This window comes from Chiloscyllium punctatum, chromosome 11 (genome assembly GCF_047496795.1).
Source record: "Chiloscyllium punctatum isolate Juve2018m chromosome 11, sChiPun1.3, whole genome shotgun sequence".
Lineage (NCBI taxonomy): Eukaryota > Metazoa > Chordata > Chondrichthyes > Orectolobiformes > Hemiscylliidae > Chiloscyllium > Chiloscyllium punctatum.
Window position 1 is genome coordinate 63,863,777 of NC_092749.1, and position 25,941 is coordinate 63,889,717.

The 25,941-nt window shown below is 37.8% G+C and overlaps 1 protein-coding gene across 1 annotated transcript in view; it reads right to left on the reverse strand.

The window, feature by feature from the left end:
* Positions 1 to 5,341: 5,341 nt before the first annotated feature.
* Positions 5,342 to 25,941, reverse strand: part of LOC140483053 (serine/threonine-protein phosphatase 4 regulatory subunit 3B-like) — a 56,826-nt gene continuing 36,226 nt past the window's right edge. The window contains exons 10-16 of the mRNA XM_072580962.1: positions 23,192 to 23,236; positions 21,206 to 21,364; positions 14,341 to 14,510; positions 14,056 to 14,198; positions 11,626 to 11,813; positions 7,360 to 7,565; positions 5,342 to 6,927 (exon numbers count right to left, since the gene is read on the reverse strand). Of these exons, the coding sequence (XP_072437063.1) occupies positions 6,832 to 6,927; positions 7,360 to 7,565; positions 11,626 to 11,813; positions 14,056 to 14,198; positions 14,341 to 14,510; positions 21,206 to 21,364; positions 23,192 to 23,236 (1,007 nt within the window). The 3' untranslated portion in view covers positions 5,342 to 6,831. The remainder of the gene's footprint in view (positions 6,928 to 7,359; positions 7,566 to 11,625; positions 11,814 to 14,055; positions 14,199 to 14,340; positions 14,511 to 21,205; positions 21,365 to 23,191; positions 23,237 to 25,941) is intronic.

Genomic DNA, 25,941 nt, shown 5'->3' on the forward strand with positions numbered 1-25,941 from the left:
TTTGTATAATGTCTCCTCATAACTCTTGAAGATATGTGGTTCAGAATTTCTGGTCTTACTATTGTAAATATATACATTTCCCTCGTTATACAACCTGCTCCAAATTCAATTATATTATACTCAAGAGAACAGCATAATTAAGTGAAGAATTATATTTTCCACCAGGGAAATTAACTTTTCAAAAGTATATAAATTGTGACAGGTAAACAATACTTGAAGACTCTACTGGAATCTAGATAAAGGTTCATGAACTAAGCACGTTCTCAGTCATACAGTATAGAAACAAACTTATTTGTTCAACTCATCTGCACTGAGCAGACATCCTAATCTGACCTAGTCCCATATCCCTCTAAACCTTTTTTCATATGCCTATCTAGATGTCTTTTAGTTGTTATAATGGTACCTGCCTCCACAACATCCTCTGGCAGCTCATTCTATACACTCACTACCTACTGCCTGAAAATGTTGCCTCTCAGATCCTTTTAAAAATCTCCCCCCTCACTTTAAACCTTTGCCCTCTAGTTTTGGACTCCCTCATCTGAGGAAAAAGATCTTGGCTAATCACTCTAAACATGCCCCTCATGATTTTATAAACCTTATAACATTACCTGTTAGCCTCCGACGTTCCAGAAATGCCTCCCAAACCCTCCTGTCCCAGCAATATTCTTGCAACTGTTTTCTGCACCTTCTCAGGCTGAACAACATTTTTCATAGTAGTACATAATGGAAGATATTCAAGTACCTTCCTCTGGGACAGCAGTTTGTTAAAGGAAACGTTAAACACAACCAAGCTAATGATGTATTGCTTCTGTGCCTCTAAATTACTGCTTGACAGGAATATATCACACAGCATCGATGTGCACTGGGTCCTATAGCAAGTTTAGAAATATGATTTTTCCTGACTCAAGCTTCATACTATTGTCCACTTTAGATTGCTGAATCTACAATATATTTGCAACTTGCTTGCAATGCAGGCTGTAGGATAGGGAGTCACATCTCCAAAAAAAAAATTTGGTTTTTAAGTAATTTTAAATTTCAGACAAAGATGGCAGCTTTCAATTAACACCTAAGTATCTGGTATATTCACATTCAGTGCTGCATTTATAACAGATAGGATGGCACATAGCCTTTTTCTATTATCTATAATTCAGAGTGGAGAATGTTAAATTCTGCAATTTCTGTTTCTTGCTACGAATCTTACTACATTTACTAACTTTTGGAAGCGACAGATTGATAGATCTGGCAAATGCAGAAGGCAAACAAGGGGTATTGTTGGAAGCCTGGATCTCTCCTTGAACCCTCACCAATTTGATCCTCAAAGCATCAAAGATTATATGGCAACTCTTTAGCATCATGCTCTGCTAATTCCCTGTCATATTCAATCATAGCAGTAACTTCACTTCAAACATTGGTTGATAACATTAAGGTCATATTCAGGATGCAGAGTAGCAGATGGAGTTAATTTAGATAAATGCGAGGTGCTGCACTTTGGGAAAGCAAATCTTAGCAAGACTTATACACTTAATGGTAAGGTGCTAGAGAGTGTTGCTGAACAAAGATACCTTGGAGTGCAGGCTCATAGTTACTTGAAAGTAGAGATGCAGGAAGGATAGTGAAGGCGGTGTTTGGTAAGCTTTCCTTTAATGGCCACAGTATTGAGTACAGGAGTTGGGAGGTCATGTTGCAGCTGTACAGGACATTGGTTAGGTCACTTTTGGAATACTGCATGCAATTCTGGTCTCCTTCCTATCGGAAGGATATTGTGAAACTTGAAAGAGTTCAGAAAAGATTTACAAAGATATTGCGAGGGTTGGAAGATTTGCGGGGAGGCGCTGAATTGGCTGGAGCTGTTTTCCCCGAGTGTCAGAGGCTGAGGGGTGACCTCACAAAAGTTTATAAAATCATGAGGGGTGGATATGATAAAGTTCAAAGTCTGTGAGAAGATTTGTAGCTCGGGTGCTCGTTGTTGTGGTTCTGTTCGCCGAGCTGGGAATTTGTGTTGCAGACGTTTCGTCCCCTGTCTAGGTGACATCCTCAGTGCTTGGGAGCCTCCTGTGAAGCGCTTCTGTGATCTTTCCTCTGGCATTTGTAGTGGTTTGAATCTGCCGCTTCCGGTTGTCAGTTCCAGCTGTCTGCTGCAGTGGTTGGACCACTGCAGCGGACAGCTGGAACTGACAACCGGAAGCGGCAGATTCAAACCACTACAAATGCCAGAGGAAAGATCACAGAAGCGCTTCACAGGAGGCTCCCAAGCACTGAGGATGTCACCTAGACAGGGGACGAAACGTCTGCAACACAAATTCCCAGCTCGGCGAACAGAACCACAATAAATAGATAAAGTATTTTCCCTGGGTTAGGGGAGTCGAGGACTAGAGGGCATAGGTTTAGGGTGAGAAGTGCAAGATATAAAAGAGATACAAGGGACAACTTTTTCACGTAGAGGGTGGCACATGTATGGACTGAACTGCCAGAGGAAGTGGAGGAGGCTGTACAATTGCAACTTAAAAGGCTTCTGGATGGGTATATGAATAGGAAGGGTTTGGAAGGATATGGGCCAGGTACTGACAAGTAGGACAAGATTAGGTTGGAATATCTGGTCAGCATGGATGAGTTGGGCCAAAGAGTCTGTTTCCACATTGTACATCTCTATGACTGTGTATGTGCCTTAAAGATGAGGTGACTTCAATCAAATGAATAGTTAGCTGCTTCTGTGAATTAGAACCTTTATATTTTCTCATTAGCATTTACAAATGAACTGTTGCTATTAACTATGTAAACTTACTGACTGAATTTCCTGAGCAACATGAACTAGAATAAACATTCAAAGGGGAAAATTTGAAATCCATGATTCCTAAAACAAATCAAGCAAAAGCATCCAATATAGTAAATTATACTGATATTCTACACATTGTACCAGGTATCTTTGGCCTCATAAGACTATCAGAAAGACCATAACTAATTGAGTATACTTATTTGTCAAAGAATGCAAGCATCCTATATATTTTTTAAAAATAGTGCATCTTTTCTGCAACATGTTAATAATGCATTTTCAAATCTGAAATGCAACATGTAAATGCACATTTTCATAAATTTTAGAAGTAATGAGTCTTTCAGGTATGTTTATGAAACAATTTACTCAAATTTAATAAACAATTGTTTTAATTAAATTATTCTTAATTTAATAAAAATCCCTACAATTGTTAGATTGGCACTGTGACAGCAAAAAATAATAAAATCATTTAATGAAGAATATTTAACAGGCAATTCTAAAAAGGTAGCACTATAGTACAACATCCCAAAACAATTACAGGTACTTAGGCTATAACACTTTGAGGTTAATTGGATTATGCACAACATTTTGTTAAATCTAAATCAAAAACAGAGCTAAAATTTCAAATCACTGCTTAGATTTCAACATTCTGACTTGCTTTAAACAAGACGAACTATAAAGTAAATAATGCTCACAAAATCCCTCCAATAAAGTGCAGTGATTCTGAAAGATCAATGTAAAAAGTAGTTGGAATGCAATGGGAAGTGCAGTGCTCAACTCAGCTTTTACAATTGCTCCAATCACTATTCATGAAACATTGCAATGAGTCTAGCCAAATAAGAACAGCAATGAGGATTTTTCTCTTTCAACTTTTTCCATTCCAGACCTGGCTACATGATGAGTTAGAATTGCATTTAAGCCTATTTAATTAGTCCTAGGACTAATTATAATGGTTACTGAGAAACCAACATTAATTGTCATAAAAATCTAACTTGTTCACTAATGTCCTTTAGGAAAGTAAACCTGTCATCCTCAGCTGGGCTGACCTATGTGACTCCAGACCCACAGGAATGTGGATGACTCAACTGACTGTCAGTGACACCAGCAGGAAAAACAACAAAATCAAGCAGCTTAGGTAGAGGAATTTCTAACATCAGGTTTACAATTCAACTGAATAGTTACTACTTAACTGCTGTTCACGGCAGAGTCCAACAACTGGTGCAGAATCTCTCAATGCAACAGATGCTTGAGAATTATTCTACTTTGGAAATGATAAAGTGCATTACCTAAATGATAACTAGTTTTTGTACATTTGAAAACTATGTTGTTACTGACCACTTGACAAATTCAACTGATGCCAAGAGACTCAAAATTATTCAAGGTTAAATCACTTGAAAGACATTAGCAAGTGAAGTAGTGTGACACTAGTCAAAAGGACCAAAAGGTCATCACAAAGAGAAGCAACTGAGGTAGGCAGGGCACATTTTGTCATCTGGAAACACCCTTCCAGAGTGGCACTGAATGGACAGCACCAGATGCAACATGGTATGGCAGAAAAGACTGACCTGGGGAACTAAATTTAACGAGAATTTTCAAGAGTGGGATACCACCTCGGCTCAGTGAAAGAGATTGTGATGGACCAGGGCCAGTGCACATAGGTCCTCCAGTCACATGCAGCAGGAAGATAGGAAAGAGAGACATTTAAAAGTTTGTGAGATTTGTAGCTCAGGTGCTCGTTGTTGTGGTTCTGTTCGCTGAGCTGGCAATTTGTGTTGTAGACGTGAGAAGATTCGTAGCTCATGTGCTCGTTGTTGTGGAGGTGCTTGGGTGCTCGTCTGCAACACAAATTCCCAGCTCAGTGAACAGAACCACAACAGAGACATGTTAAAAATGCCATGTTCATCCAAACTAATTGAAATTCTTGGATCATCAAATTATTGCTTGACAAAAAAAGTAAAAATTATCAAACAGATAAATGCTGAATAGATAGAGATTAAAAATTTCTACCTTGTATTTAAATCACAAGCAGCAACAGTTGATCACAAAAATCACTCATTTCAAAACTAACTAGTTACATAGTTACCTGTATGGTAGGATGCAGGTGATATGTAGGTTCTAGCTTTTGTTACACTGAATGTTTGGTACAGCACATGTAAATCTGTTTGAGGGAGGAAAGTTGATGTAGTTCTGCATAGTTTAAAAGTTTAATGCTCATTTGCAGAAGGGTTCATGGTTGCAGGTATATCTTTTAAAGCGAAATGCAATGAATGTCAACATGTCAATGAGAGAAAAAGACCAAAATACATGTTAATTACACACTTCTATACAAAGTAACTCCATATTAAGACAGTAATTTAATTAACCCAAATGACAACTGAAAATCAACTCTGATTAGCACGACACATTTAGTTGCTGCTTTGGTTTATTTTTAAAACATTGTGCGTAATCCTATAAATAAAACTAAGTCCTAAAACAAACAATCCAATTGATCAATTGATTGATTCTCAGTTTACAGTTCAGCACCTTTAAAATTAAAGTTCTGACCTTTACCAGAAAATAGACACAACAGCATTCTGTTTATGGAATTACAGGGTCACATTTTAATTCCTGAATCTTACATTGCTTCATTAATATCAACACGTATACAAACAGTGTAAAATAACAGTTACAGTGGTGGTTATTCATCCATACAAAATAAACTTCTGTTTTATGGAAAAACTATACTTCATATCTACATGACAGACGGCCCATTTTTTCCAAAGAATATTTAAGTTGAGCTACAAAACCTCCAAAATACCAAGGGATGCAGATGACTTCAGAAAAAAAAAAGCTTTAAAAAGTTTTGATTTCATTTTGTAACACACAGATTGCCAGTTGGCTATTTGGCTACAGCTGGTTTAACAACCTGCGTTAACCACTGTATTAAAAATGAACCAGAACACCACACTGTGCAATAAAAGCATCTGGAACCTAACTTGAGCCTTCTACTGTGCTTAGATCTTAACTACTGCACAGAGATGACTGACTGACTGTCTGAGCAAAGGCAGACTAGTTAAGACTCATTTGTTGCAGCTGTTACAACTCCCCAGTGTTACTATCAGTCAGTTGTTAAAATTAGTGTTCCCTAAAAGAAACTTGCCTAACAGTTATAATGAAATATTAACCTGCAACAAAATACCCAAAAATATATATATAAATCAGATTGGGATGATGTTGTTTTTGTTAAGTGGTACTTTTGGCCTGGGGAACTGCCACAACATATAACAGTAGATGAGATAAAAGCAACAGTCTTGCTCATAAACCACTCTTGCTGCAGTCACCAGCACCAGCTTTTACACATAGACTATTTCACAAGCCTATCTGTAGTACAGCACATGACTGAGGTGCATATTCTTCTGTGCTTTTCCAACCATTCACCATTTTGATTAGAAAATGCTTAACAGGCCCATTGGATGCTCAAAGATCCAGTGAACATGGTGGCAGTCTCATCATTATGGTCCCAGTAGTAGGTTGAATTCCTCTGCTTAGATTTTGACAGGTTTCCTTCTCTCCAATTTAAAACTTGGAATTGGAGGCAAACTAAACAAAAATGAGGATTAACACATGGGACAGCACCTAATTCATTTCAGACTGAAAGGATTTTCAACTGATACTTCGCACGCCTATTCCAGTTTTTGTTTCCTGGCAAAGAATTCCCAAACATCATTTTTGTGCAGTTCCTGCTCCCTTGCTCAAGCTTTCCCTAACCCGCCCCAAATCTGAATCTCTTCCCAATTGGGAAACCGTCAATCAGGTTCCCATTCACTAACTGCTAGCCCTGCCAGCCTGATTGGCTGGTTTTCCTTTCCAAGTTTGTTCCAGAGAGGTCCAGTTCCCCAGTGGCATGTTGCTGCCACACAGAACTCAAGCCCTCTAGTTGAAACATTGGCACACTGTTTGCTACTCCTTGCATTGCATCTTCTGTAATCACAGTGAAGCAGCCATTCCTGATTAAGACCCCAAGCTTAAGGAACAGATGCACCATTGTATCAGACCCCGAAGTCATCCATCACATGCGTCAATTATGAGCCTAGACGAGGTCGTTTTCTTGGTGATGCTTCTTCTTCCTCCTCCTCTTCCTCATCATCAGGATAATCTACAAGTCCCACTAGACCTCCCTAAAGAAATTCAGGAAAAACAAAAATTTAAAGAAGCATGTAGCTTCCCTACTGAAAACATATTAGATCATCATTGGCAAGGACACAATTTGAAGTAGATCATTTACACACAATTTAAATTGCAGTACAAGCCTACAGCAACATGTATGGCATTTTCACTACATTGCGCTAAACATTTGTTTGAAATAGTTCCATATAATTAAAAGTAGGCAAAAAAAAGTTAACAAAACAGTACTACCAAAATTAACCTACTGGAGATTTTGTTCAAGTTTGATCAAGAGTTCAAATCCTTGCATCCAACTGTATGTAAAACAAGAATCTAAATTCATAGTCTAGAAATAATTATCAGATTCCAAATTTATACTTGAAAAAATTAAACACACTACATTAAACTGACTTGAAATAGACATTTGAACACAAGGTAACCCAAACCTTTGCTGTCATTGCAGTAGATGAACTGGTATGCTTTGCAGAAGAACTAGTGGAACTGGCTGGAGCGGTCTGAGCTGCCGTTGATTTACTATTAGTGCCATTTGTTCCATTTGCTGCACCAGATGCACAGGTATGTGAAAACGTAAATTTGAAGCTCGGACTCGAAGAACGTTTCGGAAGGTTTTCCTTGTCCTCACTTTCTTTAGCTAAAAAGAAAACATTTAAGGGCTCAGATTACACCAAATTAGAAGTGTTTATCTCAATTAAACAGTAATCTTAAATTTTATACTTCAGCATCTATATAGATTGGCACCTATTGAGATGTGCTAAGCTGATCCTCGGCTTTCTGGGTAAAATTTACATGGGTACATGCATAACATGCAGGCTGCATTCAGTGGCAGACTTTCCCAAAGAGATTTTGGAATTAGTTCTTTCAATAAGAATGCAAACACGGAGTTTTAAAAAAAAATTAATACTCCACACCAACTTTGTAATGTAGCTGGTACGAAGTTCAAGTAGTGTGTTTGCAAAATCATAGCCCATGGAGTTCAATAGATTGTAGCTGGATACAAAATAAGATATAGAAAGTGTGAATAAAAACAGAAATTGCTGGAAAGGCTTAACAGGTCTGGCAACTTCAGTGGAGAGAAATCAGAGTTAACATTTCAGGTCAAGTAACCCTTCCTCAGAACTCAACCTGAAATGTTAACTCTTGATTTCTCTCCAAAGATGCTGCCAAACCTGTTGAGCTTTTCCAGCAATTTCTGTTTTTGTTTCTGCAAACCCAGCTTCTTCGGTTTTTATTTAAGATACAAAGTATAATGGATGTACGGTTTGTTTCTCAGACTCAGGTTAAGTGGACAGTGGTTTCCCTAAAGATCTGTGTTATGATTACCACACTTTTTGACTTGTTAATGATTTGCGCTTCAGTATATGAAATATAAAATTTGATTATAATACTTGGAAATGTAATAGATTTTTGAAAATTAAACTAAGAGGAGGTGCTCATTATGCCCAGAGCCTGTTCCATCGTTTAATGTGATAATGGCTGATTGGACTGTGACCTCAACTTCCTTGTTAATCAAAAATCTAACTCAACTTTACAGCTCTGTGGAGAGAAGAATTTCCTTTTTGCCCTGGTCTTAAACATCTGTCTAGCATCTACCCTATCAAGCCCCATCAGAATCTTGTGCTCCAATAATCTCATCTTTCATGAACATGAACACCCAGGTTCTTCTGCACAGGGACATTTCGAAGTTTCTCTCCCCATTTCAATAACATTCTGCTTTTCTGATGGTGAAACCCATTTTCCCACATTTGTAAATTTATGTGCCAACTCACTGAACTATCTATTGCCCTGAAGACTGCCCTCCCACCTCTCTTTATATCAGCAGCAAATTTGGTTACAATATAGGCAAGTCCCTTCACCCAAGACTGAAAGTAAATAATTGAGGACCCAATACAGATTCCTGCAGCAATCCACTTGAGAGTTTGTTGACCTGAAATGACCCATTATAATGCAGTATCTGTAATTCAGATCCTGCCTCTGGGCCAGAAAGTCTGAGTTAAGTCCGGTTTATCCCAGAGGAGTGCCATTCCCTGTCTGAACAAGCTGATTAAAAATTATTCTTAACTGTTTTCAGTTAGTTAACCAACTCTTTTTCCATACTAATCTGTTACCATAACCACTGTGAGCACTTATCTTGTGCAAAGAGCTTTTATGAAACTCTATCGAATGACTTTGGTCATTCAAAACTACTACTTGGTTTCCCTTGATCAAATCTTATTTCTTCAAAGTCACCTAATAAACATAATGATATGATTTTCTAAATGTCCTGATACTCTCTCCTTCAATAATGGATCTAGCATTTTTCCCAATGTCAGATGTTAGATTAATTGTCCTATGTCAATTACTGCTGTGCATCTCCCTCTCTTCTTGAATTCTGCTGTTTTTTTCAAGTTTCCAATCCAGAGAAACCTTTACAGAATTTAGAACATTTCAGAAGATTTTTAAAAAGTTCCTTTTTTTTGTAAACCAGAATGTGTCCCTGGCCAGCCCAGCAATAATGACCTATTCTCAAACACTTAGTGTTGTGGATGGCAAGCTGCCTTGAACCACTGGAGTCCTTTGAGTGCAGGTATGTGCACCATGCTATCAGGAAGGGAACAGGACTTTTGACAGTGGAGGATTGGAAATACAGTTTCAAGTTAGGATTGTGTGCCACTTAAAAGGTAATTTTCTGCCCTTATCTATCTTGATGGTAGAAGTTGCAGGTTTGGAAACTGCTGTGGGAAGAACCGTGGTGAGTTACTGCAGCGCATCTCGTAGATGGTACACACTGTGCATTGATGGTTGAAAAGGTGAATGCTGGCTGCTTTTTCCTGTAGAATTTGTGAAGTAGTTGCATGCATCCAGGCAAGTGGAGAATACTCCTTCACATGCCCCTTGTAGATGATTTACAGGCTTTGAGGAGTCAGGTACTGACTTACGTGACATTAGGTTTCTTGTCTGTGACCTGCTTTTGTAGCTACAGTAGTCTCGTTCAGGTTCTGATCAATGCTAACTCCCAGAATGTTAATAGTGGATAATTCATTGATAGCAATACCATTCAATATCTATGGCTGATGGTTATATTCTACCTTGTTGGAGATGGTCATTCCCTGCCACTGGTGTGACACAAATGTAACTTCCCATTTTTAAGTCCAATGATGTCCAGGTCGAGCTGCATATGGACTCTGGCAGTTTCTGTACGAGGGTTCAGGAATGGCACTGAACATTGTAGCATGCTGTTGATTACATAATCATTTTCCTTTGTGCATCGATTTCAACCAATCTTCTGAGAAATCAGTCCCAGCAGTGACTTCCTTCCTTCACTAGTTCTCATCTCCAACCAAAACAACTCCACATTTTTAGCCTCTGAACCATCAATTCTCACTAAATTGATTTGGCTTTTACTAAAGGAGCCACCTCACCACTTCTATTTCCACCACTTTTACGAACTAAAATTTCATGGACTTCCAAAATGTCAAATACCTTTGAATAGTCATGTGGGCAATAGTTGCTTTGTAACTTGTCTCTGTAATGCCTAATATATCACGCTCATTTACTTATGTGTTATTAATTCACCCATCATGTTATACATGCCGTATGCATTCAAAATAACTTGCACTGTTTTTTTTTACAATTTTTCTCTAGATCACTATGTGGCCTTGTTTGCTGCTGCATGCTGTGTTTATGGCCCATCATTCTCTGATTATCTAGACCTGTAGCTCCACAACTGACTTGCCTATTTTGGAAAACTTCGCAAAACCTCCCTTGCTAATCCATTAGCAGGGGCACAAACTGAAGAAATCGGCAAATATTGACAATAAAATTTAATTGTAGATAAATTCTGTCAGTTACAAAAACAGCAGTAATCTAATGATTCACACAATCAATAATGCAAGAAATTCCATTTTTAATCTGCTTGCACAATTAAGTACCATAGATTTTTGACATTTAAACAGTTGGGAGGCAGTATTTCAATAACTTCAACTTATTCAAAATAATGCATTAATACTTCCGCAGATTAAAGATTTTAAGGCAAGAAATACCAAAGACATGCTGTAACACCTTGTAAACAAAAAAAATGATAGGAATGCATTTCTATCAAAAGGTTAGAATGACAGATTTTTACTTCAAAATTTAAAATGTATGATTTTGATTTTATTTTAAAACATGTTTTTTTTAAAATTGCCAATGACTGAGCTTTCCCAATTATTTAACATTGCCAAAGGTTTGGGAGGGATATGGTTCAGGACCAGGCAGGTTGGACTGGTTTAGTTTGGAACTATGTTCGGCATGGTCTGAAGGATCTGTTTCCATGATGTATGACTCTATGATTCTGTAAATTTGCAGGAAGTTATATGATAGAAGAAGATTCAGTTTGGAAACCAAGGATACTTCAACTATTTAATATCTAAAATTTCATGGACAATAATTCTCCATGTTGCTTTCTTGGTTTTATATTTCTAAGCATTTATGGACAGTGACAAGCTGACAGATATTCACAACCAAATGGAAATGTTCAAACACTGGCACATTAACTGTATACTGCTAACAATGTGGAGGGTCCAAGACCAACGATTTGGAAATGGCAAGACAATCAAATGCACACAGAAGCAGCATGTGCTACAACCTTTTCTATTGATATTTAGCATTCAGATTTTAAAACTCAAGTACGGTATAACAAAAATATATTGCTAAATTGCTGAAAATTACAGTACCCTTTTTAGTTTCCAGAAATTTTCCATAACTGTCTGGATAATCATCCTCTGATTTGGATTTCTCTACGTGCGGTACTAGAGCCTCTCCTTCTTCGTCGTCCTCATCCTCATTAAACCACATCTCTTCATCTTCCTCCAATGCACGTGCATCTCTCCGGTACCGATTATTACGTAATATGGATGGTACACTGAATTGAAAAACATCATAAACCATTGGTCAGCAAGTTTTACTGGAAACAAAAAAATGTTATTTGGAATGCTGAATTTCTTTTCGATTTCCAAACTGAGGTAGATATATATTGTTTATAGACAGATATATTTACAATCACATCAGCTAACCTGAGTTATGCAAACTGTCAAGCCCCAATTTTATTCTTCGTACAATCCTTTCATCATTTTCTCCTTCTCCTCTTCCCTTCGCCAAAAGGTGCTGATCTCTACTGGTAGCTGGCTTGGCTTTGTGGATGGCTGCAGCCCTCTGACACATTGCCCAAGTCGTCATACTTCATGCATGAACCTAAACAGTATGCGTTGGCAAACATTCTATTACAGGAGGCATCAGAGCCAAGTCTGATCCTTGGCTCACCTGATGTTGACAAACAAGCACTTTGCAGCTTAAATTCGTAAGTAGATTGAGAAGCAGAAACGCTTGCTGGTTTGACCTGTAAGCCAACTGAACCATTCCAAAGTTGATTCTGCTGAAATCAATTGATAAATGGAACTGGAAATCGAACGTATAATTCATAATTTGCATGAAATACTACACAAGATTGCAATTTCATCCAGTAAAGAGAACACCAACACTGTCAAGTTTGTTTAAATATTTTATACAATTTTGCTGTCAATTATAACGTCCGGTCAAAGACAAGTTTTCGTAACTACTGTATATATTAATACAGCATTATCTAAAGGAATGCAAACCAACACTTCCCATTTTCCCTAGAAAACCCCACAAACGTAAGTGCAAAGTGAAGTCCATTTCCCTATTTATTACAAAACTTTTATTACAAGACTTTTATTACAAAATACCTACACTGTTAAATTTCAGTACAGCACTGTCGTGGACCAGTATCTGGCATGTACACCCAAAAACAAACTCCCCAAAGCAGAATAGTAAACACTAGAAGCAGTTACTTAAACATTTCCTCCACAAACTAAATATAAATGTGAAAAGAAATACAAAAATTTAATCTCAGCAGAGATCTGTATTCAATCCTAATGAAAATACTTTCCCTCACCAAATAAGAACATTTTCAGTTAGAGAGAAGATTCTTCACCAAAGTGTTATCAGTTGCTCTATGCTGATATAATTTAAAAAGCCTTACTAATAAGTCACTGTAGCACATAATGCTAATTTATGGAACCAAATTGTAGGTAGCTCAAGGTGCTTAATTTTTAAAATATCATCATTTGACAAGAACAAGGTAACAACTCCAACACCAATCCAAAATTTGTGGAATACCAATCCAAAACATTAGCAAACACCGGAGCAAATCAATTGTGATAAGTTAAATAGTCCCAAGTCCTAAATTGTAAGTGTTCATTGCAAGCCTGGACAATCAGTATGTGACATTAAAATCTCCCTCTTTTGGGATCAAATTAAAATATATTCAATCTGTGACATTTAAGTACAACACATGAAACTCACAATATATGCAATAGCTGTGCATTCTCAGTATTTTCTCAATTAATTTCAACATATAACCTCCTCCCAGCTCCAACTGAGCTATATAGTTTTAAAAGTACAAACACTATATGCCTTGCCATTTAATCGTTGCCCTCTGCTGTCAAATTAAGGACCTACTAGATTAGCAGGAACTGTGCTCTGACTGAAATGAACAAATTTAAATTAGGAAGCATTGTGTTTTTGCATATTGTTACGCAACAATGCTTTTATTCACTGGTTAGTAGGCACTTACCAATCAAACATCAGGTTTATACAGATTTTATATAGATTTAGTTGGCAATTTGACAAAACACAAAATGCTTGCCATGCAGCCAGCAAGATCACTGACTGAGAATAGCATCTTGAGAGTTGTGAGCTAGCAAATATTCTTTGACATGAATGCAGTAATCCAAACCATTCTTCTCCATACTACACCTGCAACTGGTCAGGTTTAAAACACCCTGAACAAATCTTTGCTCATGTTCTTATTCCTACCTTCAGCTCCTCTCCATTCCAAATGGGAACTCTGTTCTATTCTTCAAGTCAGATCATAGTCTGAGAATCTCAAAACTAACATTTGATTACATGCCTGGTGAGAATAAGTCTAATAATTTATAACATATACTGTTTATATAATACAAGCCATATACTAGAGTATACACAAATATTGAACTTGAACTTTTTTTTAAGATTCAACACTTTTAAGCAATGATCTGTGAAATAGAGTTGAACATGTATTAAGGAGCTTCAATTGATTCTCCTACCTGTTCAGTTTCTGATTTTGAAGTCTATCCCTTTCCTGTTCATATCTCAGCTTGAGTCCCTTAAATGTTTGCACATATTCTATGTGTTCCAGTGCTTTGTAGAAGTTGTCAACTATATGTGTTGTAAGTGACTTGATATCCTCCTGTGGTAACAAACATGATAACAAATAGGTATTGAGGACATACTTCAGAATGGTAGAAAATTGTAACTTTTGGAAGATTTAGTATGAGGAATTTCTATAAATATAAATTTTAAAACAAACTATTACACTAACAGAAACTTACCACTCTGATAAATTCAAAGAGTTCAATTATTGCTGAATTAAGCAGATTATATCTGGTTCCATTATCTAAAAAGGCATTTATAACTGGTTCGAAGAGATTTCCTTTTGTGATGTAACGATTATAGAATTCATCCTTTAGTCCAATTATCCTCCTCATAAAACGCAGTGCACCTGTTTTCAGAAAAAAGTAACTGCTTACTTAGGTCTCAGTACTTCTCACTAGTTTCAATTACTTCCAATATAGCTTGTTTTGCTTAGTGGTCAAATCCTTTAATTACACCAAAATTCACTTCAATGCCTCCCATCAGCCCTTCAAGGTTTAGTCTCCAGTGTGCCATACTTTTTACCTTTGCACATAATCTCCCCTTTTCAATTGCATCTCTCTAAAACCCAACATTTACTTCTACAATCTGCTCCTGAACACAGTTTCTGCTTGGCCTCATGGTTACCAACATCATCTGTATCCTACTGCACTTGCCCCATCTTTACTTCCTCCAAAACCATCAGTCCCAGATTTATTTCAGATTTCTCTCAGACTACCTTTTCTTTCAAAGTTCCTTAAATGCATTGTCATTCAATTACACATTCAGCATGTAGTTCTCTGATCCAGCTTGCACATCATTCAGCCTAAAATTGTGACATTCATGAGGCTGCTAGGTTACGGTCTCCCTTCACCTGTGTGATGCTATTTTCTGTTTTCCAGCATTTTCTTCTCAGCATCTTTAGTGCACCTCAGCCTTGTGGTTAGTCTATTACTAATGTATAACTCAAATTTCTCTTCCTGAGTCACATGGTTATCCATTGAGCTTGAATGCATTCTTGATTCCTGATATTTATTTTTTAAACAACAACCTTTAGCAACATTATCTTTAACAGGATCAGCTTCCATATATATACTGATTACACAAAGCCCTCCCATTACTAACAACTCCAAAGCTTTTAAATACTCTGACTACTTAACATCAAGGGTCAGATGACTCAGGATTCCTTTAAGCTCGATACCTCTAAAGCTGGAAACTGCTCTTGACTACATGGAGCATGAGTAACAATTTCAATATCACTGGCTGCCCACTTAGGACAATTTCAGTGGCAAAGAACTTGAAGACATTGCTTAACATCTAATCACATTTCCTTCATCCTTCCCTTTTCCATTAATAGCGCTTTTTTTTCACTCAAACTCTGTTTACATGTTTTTAGCTTAGAAATGTTTCATGTCCAAGAATATCCACAAAAGGCAGGACAAAGTCAACCAATTTACACCATCAGCAGCAAAATGATGCTCAGTGATTAACGGTTTTGCCTAATGGCAGTTAGTCAGCAATAAATTGCCCACAAACTCTCTTTGGATTTGGGACTTGATGTGTGAAGCAGGCAGTATTAATTATGAACTTTGCCATTGCTAGCAATGGCAGTCAGAATTGTGCGGTTGTTGATCTTACATACAATGTTATCAGTTTGGATTCTGTCAAGGTCACTCAGTCAATGCCTTGGGGAAAAAAACATGGACAAAAAAGCTAAACTCCAGAAGCAAGGCAAGAATGAATCCCTTGACATCAAGGCAGGATTTGATGGAGTATGACATCAATGCCCTTGCAAAACTGGAATCAGTGGAGAACAGAGAGAAAACTCTCCAATGGTTGTAGTTATACCTTGCATAAAAGGAAGAGGGCTTTGGTTATTGGAAGTCAAACATCTCAGTTCTAAGATACAAATGCATCAGTTCTTCAGCTATGTGGGGTAGGATCCTTGGCCAACCAATGATATTCCCTTCTTCATAAAGGTTACAAGTGGGATGCGCAGTGATGCTTGAACAATACTCAGCACCATCCTCACGGAGGTCATTACCACCACTGAATATCTCAATATCTCCTGTAAAGTACCACAGATTAGAAACTGAACTGGATTAGCCTCAAATACTGGGACTAGAAGGGCAATTTACAGACCAGGAATTCTACAGTTTATGCACGTCCTGACTCTTCAATTCCTGTCCACATCAATAAAGATTAACTTAGGAAATTGATGAAATTTGCCTCTTGCCTGGATAAGTGCAACTCCAACAACACTGAAGCAGCCTGACACCACAAAGCAGTCGAGTGATTGGAAACCTATCCACCACCTACACCCAGTTGCAGCAGTGCATACCATCCACAAAAAATACTGCAACAACTTATCAAAGCTCCTTTAACAACACCTTCCAACACAAACCATAAATGTTAATCAGAATATAGTGGTAATTCCCCCACTCTTCATCCAAATAGTGCCACATGATCTGTACGCCCACCTAAACAATCTCATTTGAAAGACAGGCAAGTCATTTTTGATTTTTGTGGTCAAGCCCTGATTTTAATTTAATCCTTGGAGTCTAGGTGTAATTCTGATGTACTCCACTACATTAAGGCTCATCATTCACAACACAGGAGACAGCCCATTGTGGATGCAGACTCGCTCGCTGAGCTGAAAGGTTCGTTTCCAGACGTTTCATCATCTTAATAGGTAACATCTTCAGAGGGCCTCTGGGCAGCTGTGCCAGCCAAAAATGAGTGCTGCAGCTTAATCCCACATTCCAACTCAAGTCTGTGTAGCCCTGTGGTTTGCAACACTTGAAATGCATCCAGGTGCTGTTTAAAAGATGGTGAGGGCTTCTGCCACAACCACGTTTTCAGCAGTGAGTACCAACATCTGGAGGAAAGTAAAAATTTCAATCCCCTCTAGTCAATCTAATTACTTAAAACCGAAGCTCAATGGGGGACTGACTTGTATTCTCAGGTAAAAAGAAAAACTTGTTCATACTATGTAGGCCCCTCAATTGTTTTATAGTTTTGCTGGTTTCAAAGAAAACAGACCCAACCCATCCAATCAAAGCTACAATTCTCCATTCCAGAGTACAGAGAACTGGCCTCTAATCTCTTTAGTACAACACAATTTCTGTGAGATCTGTTACTTTAACTGCAACCTAATATTCTTTTTAGCATAATTTCCTTCTTATACTACCTCAGCTAATACAAGTATCCTTTTTTTAAAAAATCAATTACAGATGCAGGTTGATGGGCCAGCATTTATTTTCCATTCCTAATTGTCAAGACAGTAGTTAAAGGTCAATCACTTTGCGCAGAGTCTGGAGTCATATGTAGACCAGGCAATGACAAAGGTTTCCTTTCCTGAAGTATACATTGGAGGCTATTTTGGGGTAGAAGTGACCTGTACAAGAAGGACAGATTGCACCCAAATTGGAAGGGGACTAACATACTGGCAGGGAGATTTGCTAGAGCTGCTCAGAGGATTTAATCTAGTAAGGTGGGGGTGGGGTGGGGTGGGGTGGGGCACAGGTGAGTGGGTTTGGGACCCAGGAAGATAGTGAGGGAAGAGATCAATCTGAGACTGGTACAGTTGAGAACAGAAGCGAGTCAAATAGGGCAGGCAGGGACAAAGCAAAAGGTAGGACTGAAATTAAACTGCATTTATTTCAATGCAAGGGGCCTAACAGGGAAGGCAGATGAAGAAATGTGTCCAATGGTGTCAACGTTTAAGAAAGATGGCAAGGGCAAGCCAGGGAGCTATAGACCAGTGAACCTGACGTCGATGGTGGGCAAGTTGTTGGAAGGAATCCTGAGGGACTGGATGTACATGTATTTGGAAAGGCAAGGACTGCAACATGGCTTTGTGCGTGGGAAGTCAAGTCTCACAAACTTCATTGAGTTTTTTGAAGTAACAAACAGGATTGTTGAGGCCAGAGTGGTAGATGTGATCTATATGGACTTAAGTAAGGCATTCGACAAAGTTCCCCACAGGAGACTGGTTAGCAAGGTTAGATCTCATGGAATACAGGGAGAACTAGCCATTTGGATACAGAACTGGCTCAAACATAAAAGACAGAGGGTAGTGGTGGAGGGCTGCTTTTCAGACTGGAGGCCTGTGATCAGTGGAGTGCCACAAGGATTGGTGCTGGGTTCCCTCCTTTTTGTCATTTATATAAATGATTTGGATGTGAGCATATGGTTAGCAAGTTTGCAGATGACACCAAAACTGGAGGTGCAGTGGACAGCAAAGAAGGTTACCCCAGATTACAGTGGGATCTTGATTTGATGGGTCAATGGGCTGAGGAGTGGCAGATGGCATTTAACTTAGATAAATGTGAGGTGTTGCATTTTGGGAAAGCAGACCTTATACACTTAATGGTAAGGTCCTAGGGACAGTTGCTGAACAAAGAGACCTTGGACTGCAGATTCATACCTCCTTGAAAGTAGAGTCGCAGGTAGATAGGATGGTGAAGGCAGCATTTGGTATGCTTTCCTTTATTGGTCAGAGTATTGAGTACAGGGGTTGGGAGGTCATGTTGTGTCTGTACAGGACATTAATTAGGTCACTTTTGGAATATGGTGTGCAATTCTAGTCTCCTTCCTATTGGAAAGATGTTGTGAAAATCTTCAGTAAAGATTTCCAAGGACGTTGCCAGGGTTGGTGGATTTGAGCTATAGGGAGAGGTTTAATAAGCTAGGGCTGGTTTTTCCCTGGAGCATCGGAGGCTGAGGAGTGGCCTTATAGAGGTTTATAAAATCATGAGGGGCATGGATAGCATAAATAGACAAAGTATTTTCCCTGGGGTGGGGGAGTCCAGAACTAGAGGACATATGTTTAAGGTGAGGGGGGAAAAGATATGAGACCCCTATAGGGCAACATTCTCACGCAGAGGGTGGTATGTGTATGGAATGAACTGCCGGAGGAAGTGGTGGAGGCTGGTACAATTGCAACATTTAAAAGGCATCTGGATGACAATATGAATAGGAAGGGTTTGGAGGGATATGGGCCAGGTGCTGGCAGGTGGAACAGATTGGTTTGGGATATCTAGTCGGCATGGACAAGTTGGACCAAAGGGTTTGTTTCCGTGCTGTACATCTCTATGTCTCTATATCAGTGGATCACATGGGTTTTTAAATGACGAATCAACAAAACACTATGGTCATTATTAAAGTGAAATCTGGAATTAAGAATCTAATGAATTCAAATTCCACCATTCAAATCTGGGTCCCCATAATATTACCTGGATATCTCATTGTTTCCAATTCTGTTCTCTTAACCATATTATTTACGGGCTATCTTCTCCCTGAAAATTTCTGACATACACATTTGTACTGTTTGTCAAGAGCAGGTGTATTACCACAATTCTTTGAATTGAATTTCATTTGTCACTTGCTGCCCACCTGACCAGTTTGCAGTACTCTTCATGAGCAAGCACCTTTTTTTTTTAAAAACCACATGCAAACTTCTCAAGCTTGCCCCCATATTTAATCCTACATCACTGATATGTACCAAAAAAATGGAAGGCGTCTTTTCGTCACAAAAATATCTGGCAACTATTATTTTTTTGGTCTCAGGCAAACAGAAGAAGCCTCTCACCAATTGGGTCAGCACTAACCTACCTGTGCAAATTCCACTTTTCAGCATTTGGCCCATAACACTGATTGTATGACATTTCAAGTGCTCATCTACAGTCTTTTTAATAGTAATGAGATGTTACTCTTCCAGACAGTGCACTCCAAATCCTTAACACCCTCAATGATATTTTTCATATATCCCCTCTAAACCTCCTGTCCTTCACCTCAGAATTATGTCCCCTCATTATTGACCCTTCAACTAAGGGGAATAGCTGTTTCTTATCCACTTTCTTTATTAGTCTCTATGTGGGACCTTGTTAAAGGTTTTGCTAAAAACCATATAAAATGCATCAACTGCGCTACTCTCATCTACACACCTCATTAAAAACTTGCTCTTCCTTATTATTTTGAGTAGGCTGCCGCAAAGGTCCCGCTAGGAATTTTTAGATTACATTACAGTGTGGAAACAGGTCCATCAGCTCAACAAGTCCACACCAACCCCTTACCTAACACTATGGGCAATTTAGTATGACCAATTCACCTGACCTGCACATCTTTGGATTGTGGGAGGAAACTGGAGCACCGGGAGGAAACTGGAGCACCAGGAGGAAACCCACGCAGACACGGGAAGAACGTGCAAACTCCACACAGTAAGTCGCCTGACGCGGGAATTGAACCCGGGTCTCTGGTGCTGTGAGGCAGCAGTGCTAATCACTGTGCCACCCACAAATTTTGCACCTCTTACATTTATTTCATCCAACATTTTACATTCAGCTATAAATATCTATGTTGTTTTCCACTACATGCCTTGAATGCATATTTGATCCTGACATTTAAATTATCTTTTCCATCTATCAATCCACCAAGGCCATTGTGTCCTAAGCTTTGGTTCCAGAACTGCTCGAAGTTCTTTAGGTACTGTCTAACCTGAGCACTGTTTGTTAAAATATAATTTTTTATGCTTGATTAAGCATTCCATTCTTAATCTTTTTCATAACATTCTGCAGGAATGGAGTAATTATAAAGTTCTCTGTATCATGACCGCCAATTCTCTTTGAACCTTTTTTGTTTCTAAATTTAGATTATTTTGAAAGCATCCTAGTCTAGCTTTATTAGGTGTACAGAGAATTCCCTCTTCTGGGGGCTATAGGAACAAGTTGCCACCTCCACTGTATCAGAGTGAATTATGAAAACTGCTATATCACAGAAAAAAGGACGCTGGCCCAGAAGGGGACTTCCAATCATAGTTCTGACTAAGTAACCTAGTTATCTTGGACAGCCATAGAATTTGCTTTTCAAATTAGTGTAAGAGATGAAAATCTGATAAGTTTTTAGAGAACAAGACAAAATAAGTGGCAAACACTGGTTAACATCTAGACAGTCAGCATCGATGTGGTGGGCTGAAAGGCCTGTTTCTACACTATATGTCTCTATGAATCTACAAAAGACAAATAAATACCAAGACTGTAATTAGTATTACAAGCGTTCACTTACATAAGGCGAGAAAAGTATGTTTTGAATTCATCAATACCAAAACTCTTCGAAGTAAATCTTTGTTCATGATGTAGTTCTTGATGTGATATGTGTGATGTTCTACACAGAAAGTGAGTAGCTCTAGAATCAAGGCCAACAGCTGTGCTGTCTGGAAGTTATCTAAAACCAAAAGATAAAACTTTGTCATGCATTTGAAGCTAATATCTTTAGATTCATTTTGAGAACTAGTCAGAAACAGGGTGAAAGGATTAAAAGATTAAAACTGCATTTAACCTCTGTCGTTTTGGTTTCAAAACCTAGCCAGGCTTATGAAATGCAAATCTTTCTTCTTTAGAAGAAAATATGATCCTCAAAGAAATCATCTGCCTGTGTTTGATCTCAGTGGGAAACTAGGGCAGTCATAAACCAGAAACTAACCTTAAAGTTAAGGTCAGAACACATTTGGATTTTGGCAGTCTCAAACAATTGAAAAGACACATCTTGCAAATACATTTTAGACAGATACAATAGGAGATAAAGTTTGTTTGACTTCATAACATGTTGGGCAAGTGAAAATTACATTTTACTCTTACTTAAGCTTAAGATTGCATTTCATGCAGTAAGGATTAAAGCTATGCTCTCATTAAAGATACCAACGTAATTTTTCTTTCTTCCATTTTCCCAAAGATACTTATGCAGTGTAGTTTCAGAAGTACTAGATGCTTTTCAACACATCTTCATTCTTTTCAAAGAGAGTCTGATTAGCAGTACATATTTCACATATCATATGATAAGAGTAGATCATAGTACAATTTTGAGGGAAGAACAGATATAGAGACTCAAGAAAGTATGTGAACAATCTTTGAAGGTGCCAAGACAGATTCAAATGGCAGTTTAAGCTAACAAGACATGACTTCATTAGCTTGTGGAAAAGCATAATTGTTACATAAAACGTTTATAAACCAGTGATGCCTCATTTAGAAAATGGTGTTCAATTCTAGGCCTCACACGAAGAAAATATTTAAGGTCACAGGAAAGAATCAGAAAAGATTTCCTATAATGAAGTGAAGAATGGCAGACCTGACCCATATGAAGAGGTTACAGTTACTGTGACTGTATCCTTTAGAGTGCAGAATGTGAAGGGGAAATTTGATAGAATAAATGAGAAGATTGTTGCTGGTGGTAGAAAGTTCAGTGATCAGAGAATGTAAAGTGTAAATTTATTGACAGAAGAACCAGAGGAACATAAGTTACTTAAAAAAAAGCAAACTATGATTTGAAATTCACTATCCAAAATAGGTGGATGAAAATAGATTCAATAATAACATTTGGAAATACCTAATTTACAATAACGTACAAGGATAAAGAATCAGAATTAAAGACAGCCAACCAAAGTATTTGCACAGGCATGAAGTGCACCCTCCTATGGCATATCATTCTATGATCTGCCTAGCACCACACAAATGTGAGCACGTTTTCATGCAGGTGAAAGATAACAATCAAGAGGAAGAGCAATTAGCTAATTCTTTGCTTACATTGTTCAAAGTCACTGAAGCTAAATATTAGGACTCCAAAAACATGCTAGCTGCTGTCAGTAGCTCTACACAGCTCATCAGGCCTCATCCCTACAAAATGCAGTTAATTACAGTCAATCCATGCTATCCAACGAAACATGAAATCAGAAGACTGCTTTAAAATCAAAATACAAATTTCTTGCTGTTTAAGTCGAAGTGCCAACATGAGTTAGGTGGCATAATAGCTGAAAACTACTTTCTATAAAACTAACTACATAGAAAATTAATCTACAGATGTTTTATGAAGGCAATCACTAATTATGATTGTTTAACAGCTGCTTTCAAGTGGGCTCATCAATAGCTATCCAGGTACTTAACACATTTCTTCCAAAACAAAGCAAGAGTTTTCAGTAATTTTACTGTTTAAAATCCAGATGAGACACCTTTCACTTACATAAAATACACGAGTTCAATAAATAAACATGAAACTTACCAGAACAAAAAGCAGTATTCCTATTGGATTCATCTATTCCTGCATCTAATTAATAAATCAAGTACAGGATAACGTTAAAAACATTTATCGTTAATACAGTTCAATACTAAATTAGGAAGCTACTCAATCCTAGTTCATTAATTTAGAAAACTCTGAAGATCCCCACACTGTAGTATTCATTGTTTAAATTATTTCAATTTTTCACTTTCATATCTCTAATCCTTGTGACGTAAAGGCCACATTACTGCAAATTTAATATTGCTCTGAATTTATTTTGTTAATTTGAAATATCATCGAGAAATCAACATATTTCCTAAAAACACAACTTAAAACCTTTCAGCAGTAATAAAGCATCACTAACTACTTAAGTTAAAAACGAGCTACCATCATTTAGATCATTTCAGTGGCCTCATGTGCCAAATGAGGGTAGGACTGCCAAGAGACTCCTAGCTATGTTAAATCTACAGATAAATTGTTCCATCTTTAAATTAACACTAGCATGTGCAAGTGCTGTTTATGCCAACTTTGTTAATAGTTGCCAACAAGGCTAAGATACCAGGCCATTGGATTTTTGCTGCTCCCTACCAGATTGATATACAATGTGTCAATCGAGATAACTTGGAAAAGACAGCAAGAAATTCAGTGATGTACTAAAGCTCAAGATTCAAGATACTTAATCTACCCTGAAGTTCTACAACATGTATGTAAATTTACCAGTCCACTACTAAACATTGAGCTCTAATCTTAACATTTCTCATTGCAAAGGCATCAAGAGCAAAGATTTTTCAAATATTACTTTTGGAATGGGCTCCATGGCCTAATCTCAGGACATTTTTCCTACAGACACTGGTTGAGGAAGAACCTTTGACCAAGATAGACCAATCAATCTAAAGAGCTCAGCTGTTTTGAAGGGCAAGCAGAGATACATAAGAAAAGCCTCAAACCATTTTCTATATACAACAATACGTATGTTAGCTACAGAACAACTTCAGTTATCCGAACATCAATTATCCGAATTTCGGATTATCCGAACGAGATCTCAAGGTACCATAAATGCTTCCTTTGTTTGGATACCTGATCTGATTGTTTACCATCAGTTATCTGAACAAACTACTCCCTGCCTGTCTCGTTCAGATAATCGAGGTTGTTCTGTATGTATTTAGGAGCATTTGGCAAGTGAATAAACAGCTACAGGCTTAAAGACAAGTAAAATATGCCCTGGAAAGATATTGCTCGGTATCTAGGTTCAAGGAAAGTAACTGCCCAATTCCAGACTTAGGAGACTTTTGCAAAATGCTAATTAAGGTACTATAATAAGATATTGAATGGATAATTTTAATCTCATTGTAAAATACATCTTTTCTAAATTTAATTTTCTTAGAACCATATGCGAGTCTAAAAATATTGATATTGCAATTAAATGTTTAGCTCCAAGTTCAAATTTGCTCTCAAATGTAACAAATGCTGATCTCTTAAAAATATCCCTTGAACTTAAGGAAAAATGTGAATTTTTAAGAAAGGTATGGTGAATTCTTCAAACACCTGCATTCAGAGTAATGCCCATGTAATCCCAGATGGCCATAGGAGAAAAACAGAAAGAAATCCATCAAAGTATTAAGTGGCAATCTTTGAACACCTTTCCCAGGGGCTCACAGAGAAGAAACACAAGCAGTAAAGAGCACAAAAGGTGCACAATGGAGCAGCAGAGAAAACTGTGTGTTGCAAAGCTTTTAGGGCTCAGTTTATGTTTAAAAGAAAGTGGAAAAAACCCAGTGGGGTTCTTGAAAATTCTGGAAACAGAGACTCCGAGGTGTGCCTCGCTGATTATATAGAAATGCTGCTGAAAGACACTGAGGTTTCAAGCTAACATAGTAAAAAAAGGTGAACCCTTGCAAAAGAGCTAGGAAAGACACTGGGACCATTCATCTGATGCTACATATTTTTCAGAAGTATTACAGAGAACAAAAGCACTTTGTAGGCTATATTTGTCAGTCCATTAATGCAAAATCTTAACTCCTCCTTTAGGCTTATGAACTGGTAGCGCATTCACTAATGTTTAATCTACTAGTTACAGTACAAATCCTAGATGGTGAAATCTTGTCCATAAGTTAACTTATGCAGGGGTTCCTGTTTTCAAATAAGTTATCAGTTTCCATTGAGGTTGCAATGCACAGTCTTGTGTAATTGTATCCAACTGAAACCAAGGGGTCGAATTTCTAGTCAGTTGCACAGATTTGTTCACACGAATTCAGCAGAGCATTGAAAAGATTCCAAGAATTAAGCAAATCAACTTTTTCTGTAGCTGAGCCCACCTAAAAACTAGGCACACCCTCAGTAAGAAATCATCATCATTTGGAATTTGTTAACAGCTTGCCTGTAGGCCTTTGAAGAAGGTCTAGAAATTAAACTTGCCCCTTTGGCCACGAATGAACATAATTAGCTAAGTCTTAAAAAGTTGATAACAAACTAAAGGAATCATCTAAAATTCCCTAATATAAGTAGCAAATTGCTCAGTACTTTAAAATTTTGCAGATGGGGTTGACATGGATTAAAAAGTTGGTTACAACAGATAAATCAATTTTCAACTCCATTAGTCGAAGTTACTACTCAAACAAATCAAGGATCTACTTTTTAAAATCAAAATGGTGAATTTCTCAGATGTCTAAGAGTAATGCCCATATATTTGCAGATTACCAATTTAGTTTGAAAGTATTGCCTGTTTTCAGGTTTACAGTAGAGTTTGCATCTCA